The sequence below is a fragment of the Tachypleus tridentatus genome, chromosome 13 (assembly GCF_004210375.1).
Source record: "Tachypleus tridentatus isolate NWPU-2018 chromosome 13, ASM421037v1, whole genome shotgun sequence".
NCBI classification, from domain to species: Eukaryota; Metazoa; Arthropoda; class Merostomata; order Xiphosura; family Limulidae; genus Tachypleus; species Tachypleus tridentatus.
In genome coordinates this window covers 38,139,726-38,163,376 of record NC_134837.1, presented here as the reverse complement: position 1 = coordinate 38,163,376, position 23,651 = coordinate 38,139,726, and the positions used below count along the sequence as shown (strand labels likewise).

General features: G+C 31.3%; 1 protein-coding gene across 1 annotated transcript in view; it reads right to left on the bottom strand.

Annotated features, from left to right (window-relative positions):
• LOC143239528 (RNA polymerase II elongation factor ELL2-like) overlaps positions 1-22,174 on the bottom strand; it is a 70,435-nt gene extending 48,261 nt beyond the window's left edge. The window contains exons 1-2 of the mRNA XM_076480684.1: positions 21,975-22,174; positions 1,485-1,532 (exon numbers count right to left, since the gene is read on the bottom strand). Of these exons, the coding sequence (XP_076336799.1) occupies positions 1,485-1,532; positions 21,975-22,106 (180 nt within the window). The 5' untranslated portion in view covers positions 22,107-22,174. The remainder of the gene's footprint in view (positions 1-1,484; positions 1,533-21,974) is intronic.
• Positions 22,175-23,651: the final 1,477 nt, after the last annotated feature.

The following is a 23,651-nucleotide window of genomic DNA, read 5'->3' as shown; positions in this document are numbered from 1 at the left end:
TTCTCACTTCAACGTATGTTACAAATTGTCTGGCTTTTTTTGAGTCAACAGCTCAAAAAAGAGCCTACGTGTGTCCATCCATCTTAACATTTCATCAGGTAAAAATTGCAGATTTTAGGTGCCTATTTTGTCAGTGTTAAATATTTTCAATTTTATAAAGAAAAGTATGCATTGTACAGAAAAACACATAGCCAACAAGACAAAAAATGTATTTACATTTAAAAATAGAAAGAAACTCACAAAGTGATATGTCACTAACACCCGTTTCAGTAAACAGTCAAAAGGTATATCACTGTTTTCCAATGTTATTCTAACAACTTAGGAGCAAATACAAAGAATAATATGTTGTAATATGTCAATCATGCTACATATGTCATATCAAGTGTCAATGAGACGTTTCCTTCAATAGTAGGGCTCGTTAGGCTGGCTGGGATGTTCTAGCAAGTGGAATACTTGACCTTTCATGAGACTTATTACCATGAATTAAACATGGTTGTAACAGTCAAATTTTACCACTTCATTAACTGAAAATCATGTGTTATGACAGAATCACCACTGTATAGAGACACAAACATTATTTATATATACAAAAATAACAAACCAATTCAAACACAAGTTTCAGTCCCTTTACCTTTCAATAAATCTTTACCTTTTAGAATATTTGATCTTATTGAAGCCTAACAGCTGAAAATGATGAAACTTAGTAGCTTCTTTAGAAAATGAACCATTACTGTAATGTCTAGTATAGCCTGTAATCTGAATTTGTATCTTGTATTTTCTATATAGAAACATCTATAAATCTTTCCAAATTGTTTTGTGTAGTTAACAGTATTCTTTCCAAGCTCAATTACACTTCACAAATACTTAAAACAGCATTTTCTGTGGTATATTTCTGATAACTTACAATTTTGGAAGTGTATGCTCCTACGATAATTTAACAATTACATTATATGCATTCTGTGAAACTGGAAATACAGTTATAGTACAAGTATTTGAATATTAATCAGCCAGCTTTATAGCACTAGATACAAGTATATACAATTTTTTCTTTATATTTGCACTCACCTTTGTTTAACCTGCTGCTTACATCAGCAAATACAAAAAGACTTCCATTACACTGTTATGTTATCACCTGAACAAGTGACAATGTCGATATTTCATACACTCAACCACTGTCTGATAGAGATAATCTAATGAAAGACTTTGCACATGTGCCTCTGGCACATGTTATGTTAGTTTACTATTCCATTTTGCTAACACAAATATCTTTTTAGAAAATGCTAAAAATACAGTTACTCAACATAAAACTAATCCATTTATTTGAAAAATTACAAGTACACATTTAAAATAAAGGTAAAATTTTAACTTTCCTTAATTTCTTGAATCTTAATTTACTAAAACATTAATATAAACAATATTCATTCCTTCTAAAATAGTAAAGATAAATTATATAAAAACCATTTTTTTTAAGCCAAAAGACTTACCCCTCTGCTGTCATCAAACTGGATTGTAGGTTTTTGTGGTGTGCTGCCCTAGAAATTAAGTAGTAACAAACTGTTAAATGCAAATTAAAACAAGATAAGAAATCTACATGTACTACCGGCTGCATCTCCTGAACTGTTTTAAATGTAGTTAACTACATGAATAAAAGAAAATCCTACCAATATGTATCTTTTGGTTTGAATTAAACAGTTTTAATTTCAAAATTGTTTACTAATATAACTTCATATTTAAAGAGTACTGAGAACAAAACCAACATCTAAAAAAAATGTTTATAATCTGTTCTGTTGAAATTTAAATTATTGTGTACAAATCATTCTAATCAAAAGTAAGTATTTCTACAATTTGTCCATCCATTTAAGCATTCTGGAAACACCAGATAAAGTAGATGGGTAACGGTTAGTAGAATCCATTCAAAATAAGAACCCACTTATCCATCCATATATGGAACTGGTTAGTGACACACTTTGGTAAGTCACTTTGAAAATAGTTTCAAAAATCGAGAAAAATTATAAACAGTGTTTAAGTACAAAACATTAACTATTAAATACCACATTTATGAGTGACTCATCTTCATGTGATATATTTAAATCAGTTTTGTATTTCTAATTACCCAATGATTAATTTAGGAAAGGATCAGCTATTAAAAGGTGAAGGGAATCACATTCAAAAAATGGCTACCATATAAAACAACTTGTATATTTCTATAACATTCACTGAATATCTAATCCACATTGGCAATTAGATTTTAACAAATTGAGGCAAAAACACTAAAGCTTTCTGCAGTTGAGAAACTTTATGAGTACAATGTAAGATGTACAAATTAACGACAGTAATGTGAAAGAAAAAAAATTTCTCCAGTTATTAAATTTTGTGAAGCGATGTTATTTCTAATGTAGACTCAAATTTATTCCTTGTAGAAATCTCAAATGTATGACAAATGTGTACAGTTTTTCTCACTACAAATCAAATGCACAAAAAGATTACACATTATCACATTATATAATACATACTTTCAATACAATTTACTTTTCTGACATTATACCACACTGATCTGAAACAACATCCAACATAACTGCCAGATAAAATGTCCATACAACTTCTCTGCAAGTTTTAATAAATTCTGCTTACCAAAAATGTTTCCAAAACAAAACCACATTTTCATTTTAATAACCAGTTTAAGCTAATAACTTGATGTTGTAACAGATAATATAATCATGAAAAAAAATGTATTTTTAGTCAAAATAAATTATATAGTTAACACCAGAGGCTGGCTACTTGCACTAACAAACAACCAAAATACAAAAAAAGGAAAACAAAATACAGTAATTTATTCCCTATAAATTACATTACATAATTATTGATGAAATTACAGAACTGAAACTATGTTCAAAATATTGTCCATTTCAGTTGGTTTTTCACAGAATATTTAGAAACCTAAGACTTTTTATCTCAATATACATTTCTTGCAAGTTTATTCTTAATTTGGGCTTTACAGTAAACAATTGGTTACTTGTAACCTACCATCTAGAAACTGTTAGAATCAGTGCAGCTCCCTCTACTTTTCATCTTATTTACATCAGTGGAGAGACACTTATATTGCTGTATAAGCTTTTACACTTTTGCATATACAAAAATAGAAAAATGTTTTACATTCCAGTTCTATAAACTTTGATTGTTATGAAAAGCACATTAGTTACCATTCTGAATACCATAATTTCTTTCACTACAGCTATCTAATTGCATACAAACTGGTATTTAAACATAATGAGTGTTAGTTTTAAAATAAGTTAGAAATTACATGTATATTGCATTATTTTGGTCAAACAACTTTCAGTAAAAACCTCATACATGGATACTTTTGACACTTTTTTATACAGTTTTAAGCTATTGTGATCATAAAAAAAAATGTAATACACATTTTATTTTCATAATACATTATCACCTTTGTGTATAATCTTGATATATAGTACACATAACATTATGGCTAATGTTACACTGCCTCTACTCATAGTTACTACCTTCTGCTGTCAAACAATTTTAGATGTACTTAATATAACAAAAATGTTTAATAACACTGTACAGGTAAACATAACTTAAATATAACTAACCAAACAATATATTTTAAAACTACAAAGTAACACCAAGTATTTACATTTTCATATTTTATTTCTACTGGTGGTAAGGAACAACTAAAAGGAATAATTTGAGCCACAAGGAAATGTGACACTTAACTGAAATGTGATTTTTTTTTGTACTCTTAGCAGGGAGATGACAGTCAGGAAAAAACACTGTTTAATGTAATAATAAAAACTGACAAATTCAAATGTTTAAATCAAAGATTATGAATATTTTCAGCTATACTGGATACAACAAAACAAATATATCACCTTGTACACCAAATAAACAACTATCTCAACCTTACTACTGAAATTGGCTATCAAAACATTTGTCTTGATTAGGAAAAGAGTTAATTTGAAGTAGTCCCTAATTACAAACCATTACTATAATTTTGACGAGTATTTATCTGTGATTGTGTTCAATTGGAGAGATACGATAAGTTATGAATAGAATGGTAGATAATGTTCTTGTATACAACAAAAAACATGATCCAATCTGAAACCTTAAATGTTTCAGTAAGTTAAATTATTTGTCTGAATTAAAAAAGTAAATATGAAATTGGGTTAAATCAAAATTTTAACAAACGTGATATAAGGGTGTTAAAGATTGTAAATATTTGACAATAGGATGTTAATACAGAACATAGTGCCTAGTAGGTATGTCTGTTGAATAGACAATCATGAGAACTATTATAACTTTTGTTGTGTCGTGAACATATCTGTTACAGAAATTTCTACTTGTTTAATCATTTTACTTCATATAAAAGTTGCATTAATTTTAAGATTTCTTATATCAACTTCCCTGAAATATTGCTGCATACAGTAAATATAAATATCGTCAACGTTCAACAACCTTTACTTCATTTCTTTATATCTATAGTTGGTTAAAAAGTTGCTTTTGTGTACCTTGTCCTAATTTTCATACAAAACAAAAATCCCTCGTAGCAGCACAATAGTGTCGAATATACCAAACCGTATTGCCATTAACTGTCAAAGCAAACGCCATTCGCTTTGCAGCTGCAATTGAAGGTAAAACACAACACTTGAAGTTTATAATGTTAAAAAAAACTGGTCAGGTGACGTACAAAATCTTTATGATTCAGCTTTCCTACCTTCGTAACATTCGTTCTAGAAACTTTGATTTTCAAGAAGACACTTCATTCTATCAGTAACCTCCTTCAACTATCGCAAATACAAAAAATGCCCCCCCCCCAAAAAAAAAGGGTCCATACGTTTACTTCCCTATAACTGTAGTTACAATTCTGGATGATTCTTACTCCCTCTAGCTGGATGGGCTGAGGGGGTTGTAGTTGCGTCACTATCGCCAATGCCATATGTTGCCATTGCGTGGTTTAGATGTATTTGACATCCAGGATGTACCTTTACGTAATTTACGCACGATTATCATTTAGACAAGGTGATAAAACAAAAAATACACCAACTTTATTCCGCTATGTAATATCCGTTTCAAAAACCCACTGGTAGAAAATAAGTATATTAATAATAGTTTTATTACTTTTCACCAACCTGCAAAACTTTAATTCTGGTTCTGAAATAAGGCAAAAGTTATGAATTTAGTCAGCATAAATAAAGGCAGATTGTCAGGTTGGTTTCTGTAAAACACACGATCATAAAAAACCTGAACGACCGTTACTCATACACTGGGAAGCAAATTTGGCCCTTTATTTCGCCAGTTAATACACTTCCTGTTTTAACTCAATTAACATTGAGAAAACGCACGATTTTGTGGAAAGGTAGGTACAGAGAGCATTCAGTTGTGACTGTACATGTATTCATAGGCCTAACAAGTTTATACAACATAAGATTCACTTTGTAAATTTTCATTAAATCAGATTTGTTATTTATTGACATTCAATAACACCAATGTATATATGCTCATAATTTTCGTTTCGTACTTCACCTTTTAAGAACTCCAAAAGCTTATTTCTCTTACAATCAGATTGGAAATATTCTGATTGTGTGTTAAATATTTATGACGCCAAGTTTTGATTTTAATTAACCACGTTAAACAATATGTACCTCATATAATTACGTACGTATGAGAATCGTATACGATTCCGCTGTAGGAGAGGGTAAGTGGCATACATTCACTAACGAGGATTGTGTTTGTTTTTGAATTTCCCGCAAAGCTACACGAGGGCTATCTGTTCTAGCCGTCCCTAATTTAGTAGTGTAAAACTAGAGGGAAGGCAGTTAATCATCACCACCCACCGCCAACTTTTCAGCTACTCTTTTTACCAACTAATAGTGAGATTTGCCGTATAATATAACGATCCCAAGGCTGAAATGACGAACATGTTTGGTGCGACGGGGATTCGAACCCGCGACCTTCAGATTACAAATTGAGTACCTTAACCATCTGGCCATCACTAACGAGTGAAGTTAAAATGTCGGATAATAAACAAACAAATCCCATAGTCGAGGCAATCAAAAATACATTCACAGAAATCATGCAACAGTACAATGTTCCCAAAACTGGACAGAATGTCTTTTTTAATAGCAACAGTCAAAGCACGCTTCATTCCTGTTGTGTCACATACTATACACTTGTTAGGCCATAATACCAAAAAATCAACTAAGATATATGCATTTTAGGCAAAAACAAATAAATAGTCATCCAACACTAGTTTCACCTATACCGGTCATACGACATAGACATGAAAAGTACCGATTGATAGAAAAATTAAAAACAGTTAATCAAACAACAGTTACAAATAATGGCCAAGAGTGGAGGAAGAGGGCTATCTGAGCACGACCCTCCGAGGGCTCGCCCCCTGATAGAAGAGGAAGCTTTTGGAGAGACAGCAAAAAAAATTAACAATGAAAAGAAACATAAAAGTTGGATACGACGATAACCTAACAGAAGTATCACTTTGCTCTCACTCAGTGTTGTTGTTGTTGTGCTGTTCTCCCATTTACTCTTCACAAGTAATTTTTCATTTTTTAAAATAAAGTTATTAAAAACAGATATTGAAAATGCTGGTATTGTTTTGGTCACTTACAAAGAATTATTTTAACGTGAACGCGGAGGAGACGCAATGGAAACCCTGCTGAGTTAGAACGGCGTTGCTATCTATAGTTTTGAATTAACAAACTACTGTTGCAGACAAAAATGTCCACTCTACATACATAATGTGTAAGGATTACACGTGTAGCCTTGCACTGAAATGCATGTCTGAAACATGTACATATTGCACGACCTGAATTTCACAACGACCGAAAATTAACTTAAAAAATTTGTCTCCAGGGCTTGTATAATATAGGTGAATACTCATATAATCCTTTACAGGTATACGAAAGTAATCCGATTCAAGTTTTCTTATTTAAAAGTTCGCATTCTTAAAACAAGAAATCGAAAGCTCGTATTTCTTACTGTATAAAGCAGATTTATATATTCACTGCTACGGTCATCAATTGGAAATTGCCTTATTGTATCACAAAATGTATGACTTCAAACCGACGACTGTGACCATACAAATATGTACTGTGCGTAGGCCGAGCTTAGCTCAGGCGTTTGCGTGCATGACTGAGAATATGATGTTTCCCGGTTCGTGCCTCGTTACCGCCGAGCAACAAACAAACAAAATCATGTACTGTACTTTACGTACGTGGGCGCGTTATAAGAATGAGAGTCATATCCGATAAATCGATTACAGTTGCCCAACTGATGGCGTGGGTAGTGTAGACTAACTGACTTCCTTTCTTCAAGTATATCGCTTCAAAATTAGGGACGACTACAGAAGATATTACCTCAAAGTTACCGCATGGGGTATTTACGGCGTGCTAAAATTAACGATTACCACTGCGGATATTTACTGGGAAATAAAACGACTGATTACCATCACACGTATTTACTGCAAACTAAAATTAATGGTTACCTTTAATAAAACTGAATAACATAGAATCTTAGATGTTTTTATTATTTTAATACTGTGTACAGAGACGTTAAAATAACAATAGTAACTTTTCAGAGCAAGTTTCTTGAAAACAAGCTAACTTTAACACGCAAGAACAACTAAATCTTCTATAACAAATTTAGATTTATGTCGTACTTCAAAACAATATAGCGAAGAGCTGTACAATGGTCATTTGTGCTGTGTCTGTCAAGAGAATCGAGCCTCGAATTATAGCAACATGAGTTCAAACTTATTGCTAAGCGCCTTAGAACATTTTTCCCATTTTCTTCCGTTAAGTGAGCACGCGTTTTCCATAAAGCCACATTGGGCTACCTGCTGTGTCCAACGAGACGAATCAAACCCCTGATTTTAGCGTTGTAAATCAGTACTTATTGCCATTCCACCGCGTGACTCGATAAGTACAGATTTACAAAACAAGCTACTTGCTGTATCCTGATAGCAAGCATCGTACCTATATTTTATCATTATAACCCATTAAATTCATTGTTGATCAACCAAGGAAGTTTTTCAACAAAATATTATTCAAATTTAGTGACTCAATCGGCATGAATCACTAACGGGGACTGGTAAAAAATATATATGTTTTTTTATCATTGTTATCCGTTAACTTTGATTAATTTGAACTAAAATAACAGGTATGTTACACGAAAAACAAAATTCAAACCTAGGGATTGTACATAAGAAATCATAGAATAAAATTTACGACGCATTTGGTAAACTACCACTCAACATGTAAAAGTTAAAATAAAAATTATCATTACTGTTTCGCAAATCTACCATCCAATTACTAATTACAGTTTTTCTTTTTAACCCTTACTGAACAAGTATGTCCACAAATTGTGTACTCAAAAGCACAATGGTTCGAATTCTACCGGTTGACTAACCCACCTTTTCCGTAGAGCCAGAAATTCAGTTTATTAATACTAGCTAATTTTTTTAATAAGCCTAATGAATTTTAACTCAACACCACATTCTTGTTGGTGTCACAAATTTTGTTATTATTCAAGTCAAGAATTAGAAAACTGTACACAGAACTTTCTGAGGGTATTATTATTAAAGTCAAGAATTAGAAAACTACACACAACTTTGAGGGTAAACCCAAGTTTATTACTTTTGTTGTATCTAACGCTAAAACAATCGTTTAACCTTTTTCTTCTGTCAGTTCTAAAACAATTGTTTAACCTCTTTCTTCTGTCAGTTCTAAAACAATTGTTTAACCTCTTTCTTTTCTGTTAAAAACTTGTATAGCACCTAGAAGTTCTTCCAGGAGATCACTTTCCCAGAAGGCCAATTTTTCACCATTTCTTCCTTCTTTTAAATGACCACACCTAATTTTTACGCTTTCTTTAACAACACGGGTTATTTACATAAAATATTCACTATAATAAAATAAAAATAGAAAGTCTAGAAACACGTCAGTCATCGTGCTAAAAGTTCTTGAAGTATTTTTACTTCTCAAACACCACAAAAAGTTATTTGAAAACTAGACTCGGCGTTATATGTCATATAAATTGATGTTTAAAACGTAGAGATTTCTAAAGTTATGGCGAAATAGGTGTAGTTAGTTTTCTACAGAAGCAAGTCGACTTGATTTCTTGTCAATATCTTAAACTTCACGGAACTCTAAGTCATTATACATAGAAATAGAATTTCTAAAGTAAATACGTCGCGAATATAACACGTAAATACCGCTAGATAATACCCAGTATCTACTGCAACGAGCCACAGGATCGCACAGAAAGCAGTTTCGCAAACAGCCATTTTTTTTTTAACGTTGGTTCGTAATAAAAGACAAAACGAATTAGCGTGAATTTTACACGTGCCCTATACCAATTCATGTACAATAAATTGACTGAATACATACCGTGTTGTTGGTTTCTATAATTTTCCATTAACTTTACACAAAAACTGTCAGTATAATAATTAAAACTAAATAGCAGTAATTCAGTAGTTTTCAGCTTAGTTTCATTGTTCAATACAAAGTTTCTAATGTCCTGTTTTGATGCAACAAAAAGGTATTTAGATACATTTCCAAAATATACTGTCTCTTCAAAATTCCCATTCATTTATGAAAACCTAACATTTCAGGTTTCCATAACGATGGATTCGGAAGTGCCAATTGATACTGCTCCTCGGATAACAAGCTTTATAAATATCACTAGGGTCAAGTTGTGTTCAAATGTGGCAATTCCATTTATAACTATTACGTTTCTGGTAATACCATGTCTTGCCAGTCAGGAGTATATATTTGAACACAGTAAAGAAAACACGGCAGAAGAATAGTTCTAAAAATGACGAAAGGCAAAGTTCAAACTCGGTTTACTGTAATGTAAAAAATAAAACGAGTTTTGTTTTTATCGTTTTCAACAGCACAGATACATCTAACCATAACACTACCGTGGTGTTGGGGCTTTATACTTTTCAACTTGGTCTGAAAAGAAAATTTCTCACCAAACATCTTTGAGTGAAACGATCTGGAACAATTCCGGTTTCGTTCTGTAATTATACTAAATATATTTATTGTAACAGCAAAAACAAAAATATGTTCTTACTGAAAGCACAGTGTTGATTTAAAATCTCAAGTATATGAACGACAGTGTTCATTACATATTTAACGCATGAAAGTCTTAGGGTTATGTTTCGTTCATGTATACACGAACATATGGGAAAGCCTAACAATCAATATAACACGTTTCAAAAATTTCACTATAAAATGTTTTGGGCCTTCTCAATCTTACTAGGTAAAGCTGTGATATATACCAGTTACATTAACGTACGTACGTACGTGTGTGTGTGTGTAATGTAAGCCAATAACATTTGTCCATTTACAACTGCCTTTCATGGTAAGCACATACAGTTCTCTCCATACAAAGGTTTTTGTTTGTTGTAGTTAAGCGCAAAACTCTACAAAGGGCTAGATTTTGGTGTGCTCACCACGGGTATCGAAGCTTGATTTTTTAGAGTTATAAGCCTTCAGACTTACCGCTTCGCCACATAAAATGCAGCAAAAATCTCGAGTCTGAACTGTGGTTCATGCGAGTATGCGTATCTCATGCTAAATCTTTTATTTTGCCACGAATTTTGCTACACACACATAAACGAAACAGAAGTTATATACTTGGCGTTCGGTTAATAATTCACAAAACATGACAAGCAAAAAGTGTTATGACCTATAAAATATATACAATCAACGTACTAATTTTTGGGACCTTCGAAGAGTATTACGTTGCACTGGTTATGTGGTCAACACTTTTTCAACAGTATGAATACCTTCTTATCTCAGCATACATAACTGCTCCCTTTATTTACCGAAACAGCGAGCTGTATTAACAATAGAGATGTTTACAATTTCTATACGTGCACATACTGAAACGATTTCAGTGGACATACCTGGAATCCATCACGTCACGGCTCACGAAATTTCTGTGTAAGCTAACGCAGAACATGCGGCATAAAGTTCATGTTAAGTGTTAACGTTCCTCAGAAACATGTACAATCTATTCCAAGTTTACCGCGCAAGAAACGACGTAAACCACCCACCTAATAAGTGATAGGCTAAAGAACTGTTCCCATACGAAAATAAATACACCAAACCAACAAAAGAAATCTGCGCTAGAGATAACGATCTTAGAGTTTTGTCAGAGATTCTAGTCAATACGAGAACTAAAAGTAAACCATGCCACAAACGTGTTATAAAAATAAGGCTTCAAATTATTCTAGAAGCTGTTCAATTAAAAACATTCAAAATAATCTTGTTCCATATTTGTACTATAAACTCCACTCATTTTCCATGTTGGGTGATATCCCTGAAAATTCTACATACCGTTAAATACAGATAAAAAATATTAGAAAAAAATACCTTTTTTGTATTTCTACACTTAAAAAAATAGGACACTTTGTCAAACTTGTACGATTTTAGGTCATATTACGAATGATAAATCTATGATAATAATAATATAAAATTATTATATTTGTTATTATAATAATAACAAAATTTGCCACCACATTGTTTCACTACAAAATTTCTGTATGCCAAATATCAACATATGGTTAAATAAGAAAACATCAGTTTAGTTAAAATCCAGGTATGTAATTTCAAATTTGTTTTACGATAATCGCATAAAATTCACCATCTCTAATTTTGAACTGATGAAAAGAGAAGATAGCTAGTCAATAACATCCACAGTGAACTCTTAGATTACACTTTGAGCAGTGGGATCTAACAGTCATTTCTATGACGCACCCACCATACTAAAATGCAGAAAGCTTTCTCGTTGATTTTTCTGGTAACGGTGCGTGTGAACCAACGTTCCTCGAACCCACAGTCCACTATGTCAACAACTATGTCATGCTCAGGCTTTCAAATTCTGTGAGAGAAATCCAGGCGATATTTGAACCTATGGGTTGGTGGTTCGAAATTCTTTAAATCGAAAATTTTGCTGACCTAAAAACACGTCATGTCATTGCCGTAAAAAGCGTTTTCGAGTGGTCAGGGTATTGCTGTAGCTAAACACACAACAGACATGCGAAGATTTTATGTGGGGGGGAAGGGTATCAAGAGCCATGTAACCACCAGAAATCTTTTGCAAATATAACGCTTTGAAATTGAATCTTTAGCCATTTTAACTACATATACTACATACACCGTGTAATGTACTGAATTAAAACAAGCAAATTTTATTACACAAGTCGTAACTATACATCTCATAAAGAAGGTCTTCAGGCCATAGCCTGACTGACCTTACCCCTTCCTATGGCCTAGCATGTGCTCGGGTATTCATTATGAGTGTTTAAACAATCCTTGTTATACTAACCGTTTTACAGTTATCTCTTCGGACTTGTTATCAATGTGTGAATAAACACATACTACACTTCTATTAGCTTTATTTAATATCCCTAACAAAGCATTGTTTGAATGATCTAACCATAACAAGGTTTGTTTTGTTTTTTTCCATTCAATCATGTAATTTTACTATACAAGTTTGTGGTCTGGTCCAAATACCGATAATATATATGTATTACCTTAACGTTTAAATAGCTAACAGTTAACTGCCAAATATTCGTCCAACTTGTAAATTATTCCATATATTCTGTATTACCCCAGCATCTTCAGGACAATTAAAATTACTGGTGTTATTGTCTTCAGAAAATGTTAATAATTTACTAATTATACCTCTATCAATATCATTAAAGTAAAAAAAAAAAAAAAGGGCAAAGGCCCAAACACCGACCATTAAAAACACTCCTGTAGCACGGGTTTCGTTTAACGTATTCTCATTCAACAACCCTACAGTCCAATTGACTGTTCTTTCTACAGCTCATACCAATGTAATTTTCTGCAATAATCTCACCTGTGGTACAATATGTAAACTTTCTTTTGGTAAAGACCCAATGGTTACATACAGAAAACAGGTACAATCGTCGCAAAAAATAACATACAAGTAAAACTACCCCTTTGTTCAAACCATGTTGGATTTGTTGAATATATTTTACTAAATTAGTTTACAGAGCTTTTACTATACTCTCTCTTGTCCCCATTAATAACAAGTGAGACTGATTGGTAAAGTGATATCATAGAAATCAACTGTGATAACTTTAGCAACTCCCGGTTAGTACTGTAAAGTTCGATTTCTATCGAACATTACAACAGAGTAGCACACAAATTGGGGAGAAATTTGACCAATTTGATACTTGGTTACTTATTTAAATAATTCTTATGATTTGTGTGATATCTGAAACAAATACTTTATTCAAATTTTAAAATTCAAAGTGCAATACACAGTATATTAACCAATGCAGTAGAATTGGCAAATATTACAATTGAAAGGTCACATACGTGAACATAAAACTTAATAAATGGGTTTTGTATGCGTTTCACTTACATCCTGGAAAAACCTGTTTCAAACGGTTACAGGAAAACTTGTATAGGTGCTGTTATCAAAATCAAATATAATACACTTTGGATCATTATAACACTTAAAAAAACACGATGTTATGACATGGTTCTTAATATTTTCGTTTACCTCATATTTAAAGCCGTGTGATCAAAAGTGAAGCAAGATAGATTCGCGTATAAAAAGTATATTTCACCCCTGGTGAAAAAGCCTATCCTCCAGGTGTTTTTGAGTATTATTAGGTGTGTTATCTTGTGTGTTTTCAATTATTTCTGTAGAAATGTAGGCTGTATAGGTAAAAAGACAACACAGAAAGAAACACAGGTACACGTAAATAAGTATTTTATATGAAACAAACATACCAGTTTAACGGAAACGTTTTACAGAATCAGGTGAGTTATTATCAAAACTGAATTCATATTATATATTCAGTTATTAATTATAGTATTGGAAAACCTTGTGGTTTATATGATATTTATACACAAAAAAAGCAGCTAAAAAGCCAGCCAGTCAACACAAAGTTGCTTTAAAACAAACTTAAGGATAGATAAAAAAAACAGCCATCCGTTTACATTAGTGTAAAAAAGGGTACCTATGTAATGCATTAAAACTCCAGTAAATGTAATGTATTAATTGTTTTGCAAGTAAATAAACAGATCCTGATTTCACTAAACGTTTCTAAAAGTGAAAAAAGAAACTAATATTTCTTGTTTTCAGCATAATTTACTAAACGTAGCACAAAGTAAATGGTTCTGGTGTTGTTCAAAAGGTATTACTGTTTAGTGGCTCTTGTTTTGCCCAAAAAAGCATCAGTACTTAGTGGTTCTTGTATTGTCCAAAAGGTATTACTCTTAAATAGATCTTGTACTATCCAATGATACTGGGCACTTGTGTTGCCCATAAAATTTAAACTACTGACCAAAACTTCCTAGAACTAGCACGAGGTGGCATTACCCGTATCTGCCTCTTGTTTGTTTTTTAAAAACTTCCTACAATTTCCCTGGATATGCTGCACCGTTAAATAGGTTCAAGTTTTCAGTAATGTCACAAAAATGCATGACCACTGCATGGCACGAAAAAGCATTACCATTAAATTGCTCCTGTTTTTACCAAGATTTCCTGGAACGGCCACGAAAATGCATCACTACTAAAATAATTCTTAGAACTGCAACATAAACAAATCACCAACAGTTCGTTATTTATGGCATATTTTTCACGTTTTTAAACTACATCCTCTCACAAATCAGCAGTTGGGCAAAACTTGTTACTAAGCAAGACCGACAGGTGATCTAAAAGTCATTAGAACTAAAATATATTAAACACACTCGTCATTTCCTTCTATAACTACACATACCACAATTTAAATGCTCTAAAATCTAGTTTCAATTACATTACTCTTTATGGAATGAAGTATTTTAAAAGCAAAGGATTTAAATTCACCCGAATCTTTCTGCGATTATTAAAAATGGAATTGCACTTTTCGAGAATCTAAATAAAAACCACCATTTATACAAGTTTTACATTTAAAAGTCACACGACAAAGACAGTGAAGTAGAAATAATTATTTTTAAATACGAAATTATGTGTACAATACAAACTACACCCAAGGACATCTTCGATCCGTAACCGTGCGCAAAATTCAGGTTGTCCAATGTCTTGAATAACAAACCAAAACGACGTGTCTTATTGTCATAAGTAATACAAGACATCCGTTTGTTATCCATATGGTGCTAAGGCAAACTCATTTGACACCATGATCTAATTTATTTTTCTGTGTTTTCACGACATAAAAAAGCCATTTGTTTACCAGAAAATAATTCATAGAATCGTTAAGCATGTGTTGTTAAATTTTCGTTGAAAAATATAAGACGGGGCAACTTTCAATAACTTTTCTTCTAAAGACTAAGTTAATTACAAAAATATTTTTTCACCCAGTATATTATTATACTTTATGATCGTTATCGATATATTAAATTTGTGTACAAAAAATAACACTGGGTAGAAAGAACACCATTAACTCTACTTATAGCTGAATCTCAAACAGATTTCTAATTTTAATAGCGTTAAACACTGGTAAAGATCCTGGATGGAAAAAGGTTATTAGAATAAGGAAACTGTCAAATCAACATGCAAAACTAATTGGTGAAAACTATCACATTTTTCAAATATAACAAGATTTAATCTTAAACTTAACCATAGGTGTGCAAACACCAGAAGTATTCAGATAAGTAAAAACAACAAGAGTTCAGCAAAATGCTGTCAAGGCACCAACCACACAGTGATGATATAAAATAAAAGGTTGAGTCAGTAAGTCTTGATACAAACGAAAAAACCCTATAGCCCAAGCACTTTTCAAATTAAAAAGTTGTACAATTTTTATCATTCTGAACCATCAAAGTTTCAAACCTTAAAACCTTACTTTGCTTCTCATTTCAAATTTCCCTTCTTCTTCCTATAATAGGTTTTATAGCTCTGCTAGATTATGTGCAACCTCTATGCCGTCCATAACAAAATAGTGATACAAAAACAAATTTAACAGTAACTCGCAACAACTGCTGATTGAATTTCAGCTATCTGTTGTATGCTATCCAAATCCTCCTCATCCACCTAAAATTACAGTTGAGGAGCAAATTCAAAGATATTATCATCCACCTGATTTATTGTTTTGATGTGTCAAACTACTGAAAGAAATATTGTTAACAAAAAGAGAATTACTTATAGATATGAATAAGAGATGTCATAATGGTTATATTTTCATAATTCGAGGATACAAATGACTTTTTAAAGATAAAAATTAATAGTGAGGTTTCTAATGTAATTAAAATAATTTATATACAGTACTCAAATTCTCCTCACACATATTCTTCTGTTGTTAAGGTATAGAAGGCTTAGCCCAGCAGGTGGTTAGGGCAACCAACTTGTAATCTGAAGGTTGCAGTTTTGAATACATATCATACTAAACATGCTCTCCCTTTCAGCTGTGGGGTTTTTATAATGTGACAGTCAATCCCACTGTTCATTTGTAAAAGAGCAGCCCAAAATTTAGAGGTGGGTGTTGATCAATAACTGTGTTACCTCTAGTCTTACACTGCTAAATTAGGGATGGCTAGCATAAATAGCCCTCATGTAGCTTTGTGCAATATTCAAAACAAAATAGGTACAGAAACTGGTTCTTCAACTGGTTCATAGGTGGCTTAAATTCACTTGTTGTTAAACTTTCATTCAAATTGTTAAGAAAAAAAAATCCATTTAACTATATTAGCTTAGATGTAGAGGTGAATGTGCAAGAGAACTGGTAGCAAGCAGAAAGGCCCAAATGATTTCTGTATTCAGGTCATTAAAGGACATGAAAATGTAAATTCCTTTGTACCTGTTCTAAAACTACCACTACATCATATTCAAGTGTTGTGATACTACTACATTTACACTTCAAAAGCTCTCACACTGTTATATAAACTGTTCTAATGTGGTAACACTGGGGCACAACTTCTGTTCTGGAATCATGATTCTCTTCTAAATCATACTGTTTTCAACCATAATTTGTCTCTATACAATCTTCAGCTGTGACACTGCTACATACAGTAAACTGTTCTCAAGGACTAACAGTGCTGCTTAACGTGTTTTGTACTTAAACCCTGACAAAACTAGTTATATTTGTAACACTGATACTCTCTTTTACCATAGTATGACTGTTGTGTAACAATAGCATTAGTAAGTACATTACTTTGTTCTCCTCAACTCTTCCACTGTTATTTCCTCACTTTTCTAAAGCTTTGTTACTGTTCTATTTATACTGTAGTTGAAACATCAATGAATAGATAATGTTGTGTGTTACATATTTAAATTTGTTTATTGTTGTTTTGCAGCAGGGAGGTTTGAAGTCAATATGACAAGTGGCTTAAAGTCTATACATTTCTTCTGAAGTTAACATTTTTGAGCACTATAAAATGCATGTTAAACGAGAGTACATCATTATCAACTTCTGATACACTTAGTAAGATACAATGAACTAGAAATAGCAAGTTATGTATTTAAATTTGTTAGTCAGCTCTATTTTAGAATATTAATATTGTGTTCTCAGTGTAATAATAGAAGATATCCCAAATATTGTGTACAGTGTGATGAGTTAATATTGTTGCAGTAGTGTCTACTGTGAACTCACTCTTATCAGTTATAGGTTAGCTTGATTAAACAGTTACTTAAGTCTACAGTGTCACTAGAGCACAAAACAACTATTTGATCCATATATAAAAACATGTTCACAAGTTTGAAAAACTTCTACAAAAATTACTCGTTTCTTAAATTAAAATTAGACCTGAAATTATAAGCCCAAGACTAAGTAATAAAACACTTGAAAGAAATGTAATTTCTATGAAAAAAGTATAAAACATTTCCTAAATTTTTAATGTTTGTTCTAAGCTCAAAATAAAATGAAAATATTTAAATTTATATTTCTTTAATCAACTTTACTCATCAAATGTGTTAGATATTCCTTTTAACAGTGAATTATATAAAGGCTAAAAACAGTTTTCCTGATGTGAACCTATAAATGTTTTAATATTTGTTCAAAACCCCAAGTTTTTCTTTCCTTCAAACATTCCTAAATATTTAAATTTAACTTGCAACTACAGAAAAATATTGCACGTGAAAATGAAATACGAGGGAAATAATCCAAATGGTTGCCAGAAATGCAGTATCATACAAACATACTAATGATACGAATATATTTAGACATTTAAGCAGATTAATTATGCAGCTAACACACAAAACTTACTTTTATAAGAAGCTAATATAAAGGAAACAGACTAGGTGAATATGTCTTATTCATGTTCAGTGGAGTAACGAGTTTTTTTTTTGGAAGTAGCTAAATATTTAGCAGCAGGAATTATCTTTTGATCACTAAATACCCAGCAGTTCAAATATTTTAATGAGTTATGACAATCTTTCACTTGACTTAAGGAATGACTAACATTAGGTTATAAGATTGATTTGTCTTCAAGCTCAATGAAACATTGTGATTGAAACATTTGCAATAAAAGTATAAAATCAAATGTCGTTGTTCAGTAACTACTGGCATGTTTGTTTTCTATAAGCTGTCAATAAAGATCCTCAAAACACAAGATAACCAATAGCATATAATTTCACTGTTGTGAATACTGAAAACTTGCAATAATTTATATTTTATAAAATTTGTTACATTTTTATGAAATTATTATTTTAGTTAAAGCTCATTGGTATTCCAATTTTTGGACTACCAGGTATTTAGTATTTGAAAGATTGCTCACAGCTCCCTGCTATCAAACCAATGATGTCAAAGAAACCAATAGAAAAAAATGATACTTCAGGGTTGTTCATACAAGGTGCAATCAGAAATTCTCTTGTGCAAGAGTTCAGAGCACTTGTGATGACCAATGATATTTAATTCAAACTAGTTGGGAAACCATTTCTTGTACAATTCATCTCCATTTTAAGAAATATGTGATGAAAGGGAATGTTGGTTGGCACGTCAAAATACGAAGTTTGAAATGTTGTTACTTATCTTAAAAAAATGTTTATTCAAGATCTTGCATATTTGAGTAGATGAATAGGAAAAAGAAATTATTAATACATAAAAAAATGTAAAAGTTAAAGGAATGAAAATTCTGATATCATTAAGAAAAAGCCAAAGATCATGAAATAAAGAAAGGTCAAGGAAAATAACATAGAGGATAAAAGAAACAAGACTTTCTCTTAAGATTCAATTTAAATAAATGATAAACATTGTAAACTTGAGGAATTTTGGTGTTTTGAAGAAACACAAAGATTTAAATGTGACAATCAATAAACGTCTAAAGCCTTTGGAATTTAAACAAATTGCAATTTTAAATGTATAAAGATTATCATAACACAACACTACATTTAATGTACTGGTGCAATTTGTGTTATCTTATAAGGGCAGATATACTGGACAGCAAAGATGAGATTAAAGGACAACATCTAATACATAGTCCTGAGACTAATGTTTTCATAAAATTATTTTTTTCAAATCTTTGTTTACGAAATTGAGAAAAAAAACAGAATTTGGATATATTGTTTCAAAAATAAGTGATGGCAAAAACTAGTAAATAAAATTATTCTTTAAACATGTGATTTACTTAAATTACATACAGATTAGAAGCAGAAAAACATTTATATCACTTATGTGTAGTAATTCTGATAAACTTATGCCAAATGCAAACATAGAGAAACAAATTTGTATTAATTTGCCAACAGTGCTCAAAGTTTTACTTAAAGATAAAACTTGTGTCAGAATTTATATTTAATATTTTAAGCTGCAGTGAATGTACACTATTATAAAATACAACACTCTACATACCATTATAAAAACACAAATTATATACTATGAAAGCATAAAAATGTCATTTTATCTGTATAAAATTTCTCTAACATTTCTAACCATACCATTATGCTACACACAAGGCTTTTTATCAAGGACACTGAGTATACAGCCACCTATTTTCATTAGGGTTTGGACCTAACCCTTGACCTGATGTAACTAGTCATTCAAGTAGCAAATATCCTGCATGTAGTTCTTTGTTTGAAGCATGTCTAGAAGTGTTTGCTTTTGTTCTCGGCTATGTAATCATAATTTTATTCTTGGAATTACACAACCAGCACTACACATTTAAAATAAAAATAACTAATCATAATATTAAAAGTAATTACCAAATATATATATAATTTATGAACAATAACAAAAAGTTTGTTGAATTTCTAGATTTAAATGATTGTACCTTTCTCATCTGTAGTTTTTTTGAGAAAAAAAAAAGGAATGGCTATATTTTTCAAAAAGTGAGATTAGCACTAAATGTTTGAGGTCAGATAAAAGTTTACAACATAAATACTAGTTATTCTTTCAAATTATTATATTGATAAACATAGCAAAATGAAAAATTAAAGTTACAAATTATAAAGTAACATTTTCTGTCTTCCATTAAAACAAATTCTTAGTCTTACCAATATTAATTACAGACTATCTTTTAGGAAAATCATATGTGACTAAAAAGTATTTCAATCAACTATACAAACCACACAAAATGTAACAAGTCTACAGTTTTAATTAATGCTCTGTGAAAAGCAGTTCTCTGATAAGTTTGAACCAAACTTGTGTTAAAAATGATTTGTATTAATTATTGTGTTTCAGTGGTGTATAAGATGGAGATATATAATGAAATAATTTATATCCAAAAGTCTTTAAGAAATATCTGCATAGATTACTGGGTATAAAGTTTTAATTTAGTTTCATAAATCTTCAGTTTCTTAATATTGAACTACCTTCAAACAGTTTCAATAACCTCTGAAAACTAAATTCATTTTATTAAAAGGTTGTGTTTTTTTATCTAGAATATATAAATATTTGAACCTACTAAATTCTCATTTCCTAGATTAATTAGTTTTGACAAATATATAATTTTAAACCACTGCATATTTGACACCTTCAAAAACATGAACTCACTCATACACAATTTCAAGTTCTCAATAGCAAATAATTTTTTGATCTTTTTTGATTAGTATATTTAAAATTTCTGTTATTTAATCCCATTTTTAACCATATAATTTAATAACTCTAACTTCTCCTTATAAAGTTAAATATTACTGTCCTTCTAATGTTGCACTATAATCACATATACATGTAACTATCCATATGGCATATTACTATCTTTATATATCCTGTACTGTTTCCTTTTCAATCAACATTATTAGCAATGAACGATAATTCTTATCTAATAGTATGATCTTTGTTATCAACTTGCCCAACCTCCTTTCATTTTAGTATTTCATGTCCTTCATTATTATACAAAGTAACATAAGACTTCCTATCCACATCATGCATATTGAACAGTAATACAAAGTAAAACTTCTTACATTGCTGTGTTTTTTAATACATTAACTAGGCTGATTTCTATGTTTTAATAAATTTAGTGTAATATTATTTTACCCAGTCACAAAGATAGTATGATACAAAATTAAAAAGGCAAACATGTACTTAAGTGATTACCAAAAAAATGTTGTAGCTATTTAAAAACATTATTAAACTTCAAGTAATGCCTCAAAGAAACACAAAACGAATCTTATTTTTACAAAAACATGTATAAATTTTCAAATTATTGTATACCATACATTAATAACGATAGTATTAGTAATACTTTTATACAATGCGCTTTTACAATTTTTAGTTGTTACCTAAGAATCCCAAAAAATTTTTGTTCAAATTTGTTACCTTCAAGTTTTTGTTTAATTAGTACTATTTTCAAACTTTCTTTCGTGTATTTTAATTAGTTCAAATTTTACGGTGCTCCAGCTGTCAGGTAGTCAATCAGCTGACATACGCCACTCGGACACTCCACACTTTAGTCAGTACGCTCATTGTATGCGTAAAGTTGCAATACTACGTCAATAGTTCAGTTGAACAGGTAAATGAGTACAGTTCTTACAAAAAACATCTTCTAAAACTCAATAAAAACAATAATTCTTGTACTTACTCGGTTTTTCAAATATTCCTCAATAGACCTAAGTCCTGAATCTGTCAATTTTACAAATATAAGCGATTTGTTACTAGAATTGCTTCCCTGTGAAGAAAGACCATATTGCTGCCCTTCCACAAGCGCCGCCATTTTGGTCTTACTTAATGAATAATTTTACCGACGTACACATTACTCACAGGCTTTGACGGTAATAACCAATGAAGTTTCCCACGACGAGTTCACTATCTCTTAGGGGAGAACCTAAGAACTTTCCATACGATATGACGGAGACCAAAACTAATGACGTCAGAACAACTAATGTTTAGCTATGATGCGACTGATTTATTTTGTAACGAAATAATATTTCTCCCAATGTAAAAATGAGCATGATTTACACAAAAATAATGATAATAAGGTTTTCTAGCAGGATAATTTTTCTCTCCAAGAAAAATTAAGTACGAGTTAGTTATATTAATAACAATGAGTGTGTCTGTGTGTTTTCTTATAGCAAAGCCACATCGGGCTATCTGTTAAGTCAACCGAGGAGATTCGAGACCCCGAAAAACAATGAATAAATGAAAAAGTGGATACAACTTGCAGAAATGATGAAATTATTCGTCCTTGTAAAAGATATACCCGTCACAGTTAATGTAATACGAGTATTAAGAAAAAAGATATTAATCATTGATTTGTTTTTTGAATTTCGCGCAAAGCCACAGAAGGGCTATCTGCGCTACCCGTCCCTAATTTAGCAGTGTAAAACTAGTGGGAAGGCAGCTAGTCATCACTATCCACAGGCAACTCTTGGGTTACTCTTTTACTAACGAATAGTGGGATTGACCATACTTATAACGCTCACACAGCAACCTGGCCATGCTGGACCAATAATTTCATTTATTCTGTTGTATATTGTATAAAATTTATAGAATTAAACCATTTAAATAGTTTATTAGTTTGTGTCAAGGCGTGGTTAATTAAAGATGAATTATTCATTATAAGAATTGAAGTAAAGTTTAAAAACACGTTGAATTATAAAATTTAATGATAAATTAAATGTTACTTGATTTATGCCAAATCATCCAAAAATTTTAGTAAATACAGAAAACTGGAAAGAGGCCACAAACTAAAACATTTATTGTAAACAAACAAGCCAAAACAAAATACAACTTTCTTAAAAGTTAGAGTCTGCTACAATCAGTTTTTAAGCTAAAATAGAAAATGTTAAATTAGAATGCTACAAAAGTTAAGGTTATCCGTACACATTCACAAAACTTCTAAACAATGGAAAGTTACTAAAAGTTCTCCTAATGGAGGATAGTAGCAAACCTGGCATTATTCACATAGCATGATAACATTACGAAATGCTTTTCGCACACTATCATTTCCACTGAGCTCTTGTGCAAAACAAATGACTGTTTTAAACCTTTATCCAGTTTACCAACACAAAAGGCAACTGTCAATCTCATAATGTCCCGAGTTACCTTTCTTGAAAAAATATAGCAAACTGTCAGTAAGTGAATTAGAATGAAAAGTTGAGTCGCTTACTCGAGTTGATTCTCTGTGTCCTAACTGAACTAAAACGCACATAAAATACATATATTAAAAATACATATTAATTAAGAGAGGTAAACTGAATAGCTAGGAGAAATTTTTAGGTGTTGAAGTAAAATTGGTTATTATGAGGTTTGTTTTTTT